Here is a 9,204-nt window from a genome sequence, read left to right on the forward strand (position 1 = left end):
ATAATAATAATAATATGTTAAACTCTGTGTGTGTGTGTGAGTATTCCAGCTTGGAGTTTAGTTATAATTTTTTTTTATTTATTTAAGGAAGGAATTACGGTTTAATGCCTATAAAAACGCCCTAATTACTACTAATATTTGGGGAAATTTTGGTGATTAATGGTATTAGTTAATTTTGATAAAAACAAAATCAACTTGCTATTATAAGCTTTGAAATCTTGGTGGGCCACAGGTGAACATGTTAATTATAATTTTTATAAAAGGATTTAGCACGTGGAATAAAATGATAGCGGTAAAGGAGAATCTTGATCTGTTGTAGTTTTGATAAAGATTATAGTAATGCCATTCCCTTTGATAATTGATCAAGAGTTATCTACACTATCAAAATGTGTGTGTAAACTAGATAGGGATCGCCATTAAAGACATCATTGGTTCTAAATTATGTGACGTGTTCGGTTATGTTTTGTCCAAAAATCTGTTGCGTGATGTGCTCTTTGTTATAATTTTTTATTAAAATTCCAAAACATGCATTTTTTACGGCAACGTCATATTATGGAATTTTATTTGGTAGCGTTCAACAAAAGTAGTTTTAAGTTGCTTATTACTTAAGTTGAATAAAAAAACAGAGAATAATGATTGAAGTCGCTAATCGTTAATTTTTATAAACCATCAAACCCAGTCAATAATCTTATATTGGAGTTGATTATGATTCTTTGAACAATTGAACTCGATTTTGATTCTTTAAGCTATCAAATTTACTAATCAGAATCTAGAAACCACCATACACACACTAATCAGAATTTAAAAACCACCTAAAACATCATTAATCGGATTTGAAGACCGATTATTCAATAAAACATGTTGTGTGACCATAGTTGCATCTTGTGAATTCTGCGCACATGGAAACGCTACACATCACAAGTTGCGATACGTCATTAAATTAAAATATATAAATAATAGAATTAAAATGTTATAATCTTAAAAAATATAAATATTATAAATTATAAATTAATAATATAAAAATACCGGGATAAAAACTAGTTATATCAATCACATTTCCTACTCGTCGTATCAGCCTTGTGCCTCTCCTTCCCTCTACTGCTCCTATCTCCGGCGACTCACCGGCGGACCCTTCATACTCGTATATTATATTGAATCCAGTATTAGCAGGTGCTCATCTTCTTCCTATCCATATTATTTCTCTTAATCAGATAACGCAGCTCATAAATTAGGTCTTTTGCTTCTTATCCAATCACATTCAGATCATATGCAAGATGCATTAATTTGATTGTTCCGGTTGAAGTTAGGGTTTTATATATACCTTGCAATCTTAACCTCCCATTATAAAGATAGATAGATAGATAGATAGATAGGTTATTTTGATGAAATTGAAGTATAAGCTGTAAACAACCGCAAAATGTTTGGTGGGAGTGTAACAAGTGAATGAACTTGAACAAGGAATTTTGTTCGATTAACTAAATTATGTTATGAACTAACACAAACAGAGGCCATGCTCGTTCACTTGTGTTCGTGAATCTTTGTTTGTTCGTTAAAAGTTTTTTAATGACTAAATCTTGTCATATAGATTTAAGCAAAATTATTATTATTTACAAAACAAAAAAATAAACTTGGTAGCAGGACCAAACCAATGACACTGACCATTATCAGTCACCTAAATCAACTAAAATAATGTTTGTGTTTGTGAACCATTTGCTTAGTGAACGAACACGAACCAGTTAGGTGTTTGTGAACCGTTCATTTGCTTGTCCGATAAAAGCTTAAAGGGTGAACATGAACAAGGCCTTCTTTGGTCTGGCTTGGTTCGTTTACAGATAATTGTGAAACACGAACCGGTTGGGTGTTTGTGAACCGTCCATTTGTTTATCCGATAAAAGTTTAAAGGATGAACATGAACAGGGCCTTCTTCGGTTTGGCTTGGTTCGTTTACAGATAATTGTGATCAGCTTGCTTTTGATGAAACTGAAGTACAGATTTACGTGAACACTTTATCTTATTGATCATTAATTGTTGCTTTTAGTTATGCGTTAAACCGTGTTACAGATTACAAGACCAAAAATGGCACAATTTATAAACCATTATTATTAAATTTGGAACTTTAAACTCTTGATTTGTGCTAGATCAATCAAACTCAACAATGGGAGCAAAGAAGGCTTCAAAACCAGAAGAAGCTGCAGAAGACATGCCACATGTACCTCTAAAAGCAGTCCTATTGGCCGACAGTTTCACCACCAAATTCAGGCCAATAACCCTTGAATGCCCGAAAGTACTTTTACCAATAGTCAACACCCCAATGATTGACTACACATTATCATGGCTCGAATCTACAAACTTCGACGAAGTGTTCGTCTTTTGTTGTTCACATTCAAAACAAATCATGGATTACCTCAACAAGTCAAACTGGGTCAACCACCCAAACTTTTCAGTCACCACAATCGAATCCCACAATTGTATCAGCGCAGGTGACGCGTTACGTATAATATACGAACACAACGTTATCAATGGTGATTTTGTACTAATCAGCGGTGATACAGTCAGCAACATGAATCTTTCAGAAGCACTTCAAGAACATAAACAAAGAAGACAAAAGGATAGTAATGCTGTTATGACAATGGTGATTAAACAATCAAAACCGTCGCCAATTACCCGACAAACACGATTAGGAACCGATGAATTGTTTATGGCAATCGACCCCGTTACAAAGCAGTTGTTATATTATGATGATAAGTCTGATAATGTTCAAGGATCTTTAACGCTCGATAAAGCGTTTCTTGCTGAAAACTCGTCTATTTCCGTGCACAACGATAAACAAGATTGTTATATTGACATCTGTGCCCCTGAAGTGCTTAGTTTATTTACTGACAACTTCGATTATCAGCATCTTCGTCGGCATTTTGTTAAAGGTTTGCTTGTTGATGATATTATGGGTTATAAAATTTTCACTCATGAAATTCGCTCCGATTACGCTGCTCGAATTGATAATTTTCGAAGCTATGATTCAATAAGTAAAGATATTATTCAAAGATGGACGTACCCGTTTGTGCCCGATGTCGCGTTTTCATCGAACGATTCGACCCACGTCGAACGAAACGGAATTTACCGAGCCTCGGAAATTTCGCAATCGCGTTCGGCTGAAATCGGCCAGTTTACGTGTATTGGGAAAGGAAGTAGCATCGGGGATAGAACGGTAATTCTGAATTCGGTTATTGGTGCCGGGTGTAAAATCGGGTGTAACGTTTTGATTGACGGGTGCTATATTTGGAATAACGTTACGATCGAAGACGGGTGCGTTTTAAAGCAGACAATATTATGTGACGGGGTTGTAATGAAACCTGGGTCGGTTCTTGAACCTGGGGTAGTTTTGTCTTTTAACGTTGTTGTCGGACCAGGTTTCGTGGTCCCTGCGTATTCAAAAGTTTCGTTACTCCCGCAACCTGTGACACAAGATAGTGATGAGGAGCTTGAATATGCCGATAATAACGGAGTCGTAAACGTGACTGATACGTTCGAAAACGGGAATTCGGTTAGCGAATGGAACTCGTCTGAAATCGGCGTCGGTGGGCGTGGTTTTATCTGGTCATTGAGTGAAGGTGACCACGAAGACGAGTGGCGTCATTCGGTTGCACCGATACCCGAGTCAAAACTCATTGAGCTCACTCAAACTGTTTTCGACAGTCTCGAAGTTAACGATCAAGATGATAGCGTGCTCGCGATTAATGAACTGGAATCCGGTAACGAATCAGATGATGAAAATCAAGGCGAAGATATATTTGAAAAAGAGATTGAAGCGACATTTTTGCGCGCGGTTAATGAAAAAGTCAAAGACGATCACATTATTCTAGAAGTCAACTCGCTTCGGTTATCATATAACATGGGTCTCGAAGATTGCGCGAGCGCGTTATTTTATTCGATGATGAAACTAGCACTTGAAACACCGCATAACTCTCCTGCGAATTTGGTTAAAAACGTTAGCGATGTGATCTCGCGTTATGGGAAATTGTTGAAACCGTATCTTCAAGGGATTGATGATGAAATTGAAGTGATAATGAAATTTGAGGAAATGTGTTTGGAAGATGCGAAAGAGTTTGCAAATGTGTTTGTGCAGGTTTTGCATTTGTTATATGATAAAGATATTATTCAAGAAGAAGCAGTTATTAATTGGGCGAATGAGAAAGAAGGTGCGGATGAATCGGATAAAGTTTTCGTTAAACAATGTGAGAAGTTTATTCAGTGGTTGAATGAAGCATCTGAAGAAGAAGATTAAGGTTTGGTTGTTGGTTTTAGTACTTTGGTTTTTTGATTTGCTGGTGTTTTGATGATGTTTGTTTTTTTTTGTTTGTGCAGAAACTGAATTCATAGTATGGGAAGAAGAAAAGAAGGGAAGAAAAAACAGTTTTTCAATCTACCCAATGAGTTCTTTTTTTCTTTTAATTCGTTGGAACCTATCTTCTGCATACATTTTGGTTTATTTGATTTTGTTTTAAAACATAGATTCAGATTTTGATAGTCTACCTTAAATCTGGTTCCAAACCTGACCTGTCGTACCCAGACCAGGCCCGGGACCATACCCGCCCATTCCCAGTTCCTCCTGTTTTTTCTTGGTTTTTGGATTTGGCGGTTGCTTAGCGGCGATAATGCCGTTGGGGCCGGGTTTGTGACCGTTTTTGTGTTTTTGACACTCTAAAATGGGAAATGCAAATTGGATTTATGGAGCGGGAGAAGGATTTCACATTCCTTAGCCGGAAAGATACGTGCCCTGTCAAATAGTTGGGTGCTAACATTCAAATTACGAACACAAATCAAAGAATATTTTTAAAGTCAAAAAGATATCTAAATCATATTTCAAATATGCAAAAGAAGAGTTCATTGTATTGTGTTTCTTTTCCATGTCTATTACTAGCTGATTTACATTAAAAAAAAAGCACCTTATATTTAAATTTAAACCTTAAGAATATAACAAGTGTGAAAAGGTTACAACAAAACCATGAATTACAAAACCTAATTATGATCATATCAACCCATACACATGATACTCATATCAATTAAAATACATAAAATAATTTGCAAAGTTTAAGAAGTATCCAATTCAGTATCGAGTATTCCATTTACTCTAATCAAATGGTTTACTACATATAAAAATTTTAAGCTTAAATGATTTATGCAAGTTCTTTTTATCTAGTAATATACCAACCGTGCTGTCATAGGAATAGGATATGGTTTTTGTGCTACTTCATACTTATATATGACGTGATTTTCTGCAGCATGATGCCTCTAAAATACAACAAGCCATTGGGTACGGGTTTGTACCGTTCCACCCTACTCACCATATCTTCAAAGCTTTTGCTACAATATATTGTGAGTGACAATAAATTCTTTTTTTTTCAAAGTGGCCTTGAAGAGGTAGGTCCCAGCAGAGCCCAGTTGGACCCGCAAGACTCACCTTAAACAGGGACGTCTGCGCAGAGACCAACTGGATCCGCAGGACCAACCATGCTCAGAGACGTGACGTCCTTACGCGCAGTACGCAAGCTGGTCCCGCAGGAAAAGCCTCCCAATGGTGAAGGACTCCGCCTGTCCCCGCAGCCTATGATACAAGCCATTAGGGAAGGCCACCCGCGCAGCATGGCTACACGCACAAGGCACTTAGCTCTCGATCACAGTGTCACCTGAAGGAATGAGCAAAGCCGGGAGCAATCCCGCACAGAGGCGGGAGGGGGAATACTCCCGCCCAAATAAGCCAGTCTATACTGAAGGATCTTTTACTGTACCTGACGAGGTATGGGCGAAAGATCTGATCAGAGATACGACAGCTCACTGATACAGTATGGCGAGCAGCATGCTCCTGTACTGTATCACTATTGGCCGCTGCCTACTCACCAACTACTGTCATACCACGTGCGTAGCCGGCAGTTGGTGGAAAGGGAATAGTATACAGCAGGCCTGGTCACTATCAGCCGCTGCCTACCCACCAACTACCAGCAAGGCACGTGCGTAGGCTACTGTTGATGAACAGGAACACTGTTGCAGCTGGCCATACCTCCTTGGAAACCTACCTTCGGCTATAAATACCCCAAATGGTATGATCATCTGAACACATTACATTATCTTATATCATCAGAATATACCTGATATCTGCTCTAGCAATCTCTTAATATACTTTTATATTTAAAGAGCAATCTAGTCTGATTCTCACGCCGGAGGGTGGTCACAAGGAGGAACCCCCCCCCCCCCTTCTCAGTGACGAGCTCACGGTGTCTGTTTTGCAGGTTATCAGAAGAACCATCTTCCAATGGTCTAACCCTTCGTGGGAAACATCTATCTAACCCCCAGGTTACCAGTAATCAGAAGAACCATCTTCCAAGGGTCTAACCCCTCGTGGGAAACATCTATCTAACCCCCAGGTTACCAGTAATCTGTCCGGGGTCCGGTTAGTGTTTCTTCAGGCCTAAAAGTGGGTCCCATGTAAGAAAGAGATTCCTTTTCGAAAGCGACTTGTTTTTATTTTTATATTTTATAAATTAAATAATATCTAGAAAAACAATTTATTCGTTTAAATTTGTTTTGTTAGACGCCTTTGAGTATTTAATCATTATATACAAATTTTTATTACATTATTTTAGAATTGTCTTTTGCTTTATGTTTACTAGAGTTGTTAGTAAATATTGTTTAGCTCCAAAAAATATAAAAAAAATTGATCACATAATTTAGAAGCGTTGAAGAAAAAGTCAGATGTCTTGTAGAGGGTAGTTATTTTATAGGGGAAGGTTAACGTACAATAACCGCTTAACGTACATTACGTATGCGACATACGTTCAACTAATACGTTCAGCTAATACGTTCAAAACCTATAAAAGTTCAGTTAAAACTTAAACGTTCAGCTGATACGTTCAGCTAATATGTTCCAGCTAATACGTTTTAAACCTTTAAACGTTCAACTAAAACGTTTTTACCTTTAAACGTTCAATGTGATTTTAATTAAGGGAGCACACCTGCCTTCTTTACCTTTAAACGTTTCTACCCAAAAACGTTCAATGTCAAACAAGAAGATGTCGGCTACGAAAACTGCCATGGCACAGCAATCACGCAACGGTAGTGCTGGCAGGAGCCGCCGATGGTGTCCGACACCGGAGCAGGTGATGTCGTCAATAAGTATGATGTCGCCGATAAGCCGATGGTGTCCGACATAGGAGCCGCCGATAGAGAAGGTCTGAAAATCTAACCTTCAAACGTTGATGTCACCGCTAATTACCCCGTAAATCTAACCTTTAAACTCATAGGCAGATGCTATTTTCTTATCGAAGGGGAAGGAGGTGTGTTGATGTCGTTTAATTGTGATTTTGGGTTTTGAAAATCTAACGGTTAAAAGTGTCGCGTACATAATGTACGATAAACCATTAGTGTATTATATCCTTTATCTTATTTTATAAAGGGAAAATCTCATAGAATAGTAACCAACTTTCAAAAGTGTTCCAATTAAGTCACTGATACATATTTTCCCCAAATCGGGTCACTAAATATTCAAATCAAGTCTCACCGATTTTTGTGTACGCCAAGAAATAAATGAATGATAAGATGTGGGTGTCGGAATTTGCAATATATGTAGTTAAATTTAAAAATTTTTAAAAAACGTTAATTATATTAAAATTTAAAAATAAAAAATAAAATTCACGTCGCCACTCAACGTCAACTTCAAAAAAAAGATAAAAAGATTTCCTATGTGAAACAGAAAATAAATTTGCTAAAAAACATGTTAAAACTTTTAATTTAATCAAACACGAAAGTTGAGTGACCTAATTGGAACATTTTTTAAAGTTAAGTGACCTAATTGGAACACTTTTGAAAGTTGGTTACTATTCTATGAAGTTGCCCCTTTTATAAAGGGGAACAAAAATAAAAAGGATGAGAATGATTTGTAGTAAAAAAAACCTTTAGAAAAATAAAGAAAAATTAATTAAATAATGATAACTCAAATTTTAATAAGAAAACGAAAATTGTAAAAATACAAAAATGTTTCCACCGTATTCCTCATTCAAACAAAAAAGAGCCCTCGAAAAAGACACAATGTTGAGTGAAAATGATCATTGTGTCTTTTTCTTTATCATTGTGTTTTGTGTTTATTTTCGTCATTAATTGTGTCTTTTTTTCTTGATACTGTGTTATATTACTCAACATTGTGTTATATTTTGTACGACATTGTTTTATATTTTGCGATTTATAGTGTCTTTTTTTTTGTTTATCATTGTGTTGTTTGTACATTTTCGGCGTTGTGTCTTTTCATCTTTTTTTTTGTTAGAACGGGAATGACGGGAAAAACATTTTAGTTTTTTAAAATTTTTTCGCTTCTTATTTATATATTGAGTTGTGATTTTTTAATTATTTTTTGAATTTTTTATGTGACCATAAATCCTTCTCACATTTCTCATTTTTGTCTTCTTTTTTATTTTAACTTGACCACTCTTATAGAATATAAATATATCTCTCTAAATACAGAGTTTGGGAATTTTGATCTTAATTATAGGCATTACCTCAACTCAAAGGAGTCTCAACGGTTAAGACTTAGGGGGTGTTTGGGATTCCTTATTTTAGCTCCTTATAGCTTATAACTTATGGGTTATAAGTTTTAAAATATTTGAAAAAGTTAGATTTTGTAGGCGTAGAAAGTATAAGTTACAACTTTGTAACTTATGACTTATGTCTTAAATAAGTTATAAGGAGGTAAAATAAGGAATCGCAAACACCCCTTTAAACTTCTCACCCAGCCAAAGAATGAATACCACTACCGCAATTGTTCAAGCATATGTGAATAACTTGTCCAATAGATCCATGAAGTTACGAGCCAGGCAAGTATTTTTTTTTTTTGAACAACCAACTAAGTAACACCAGGTATTTTGTACGGGGCCTCCATTGACTAAAGGTAGCCCGAGCCGGCCACAAGTCCGGACGAACAGAGTCCCAAGCGGTCCACCTATGGAGAGATTCCCCGGAGCCAGACAAGTATTAATGTATTATGCAAAAAGAAAGAAAAAAAAAGAGAAAAGAATACTCATAATGATAAAATGACAACTCATTAAATGCATGAACTGGCTTATACACGTTGAATGTAACCAATAAAACAATTGCGTTTACCAACCTGCCAAGTGGTCTCGTCAGTATATCGATACTTAAGGAAGTTACAGTCAGGAACTT

At 36.4% G+C, this 9,204-nt stretch overlaps 1 protein-coding gene across 2 annotated transcripts; it reads left to right on the forward strand.

The window, feature by feature from the left end:
• The first annotated feature begins 1,150 nt into the window (after positions 1-1,150).
• On the forward strand, positions 1,151-4,522 carry LOC143559806 (uncharacterized). Of its 2 annotated transcripts, XM_077048269.1 has the most exons (3): positions 1,151-1,170; positions 2,139-4,283; positions 4,363-4,522. In XM_077048269.1, the coding sequence occupies exon 2, from the start codon at positions 2,156-2,158 to the stop codon at positions 4,280-4,282; it is 2,127 nt and encodes a 708-aa protein (XP_076904384.1). In that variant the 5' UTR covers positions 1,151-1,170; positions 2,139-2,155; the 3' UTR covers position 4,283; positions 4,363-4,522. The 2 variants fall into 2 exon arrangements, with proteins under 2 accessions (XP_076904384.1, XP_076904385.1); XM_077048270.1 differs by lacking the exon at positions 4,363-4,522 and having other exon boundaries at positions 2,139-4,306.
• The last annotated feature ends 4,682 nt before the right edge of the window (positions 4,523-9,204 follow it).

The sequence above is a fragment of the Bidens hawaiensis genome, unplaced genomic scaffold (genome assembly GCF_021521415.1).
Source record: "Bidens hawaiensis isolate Kalapana, Puna unplaced genomic scaffold, B.hawaiensis_p1.1 tig00020044_1, whole genome shotgun sequence".
Lineage (NCBI taxonomy): Eukaryota > Viridiplantae > Streptophyta > Magnoliopsida > Asterales > Asteraceae > Bidens > Bidens hawaiensis.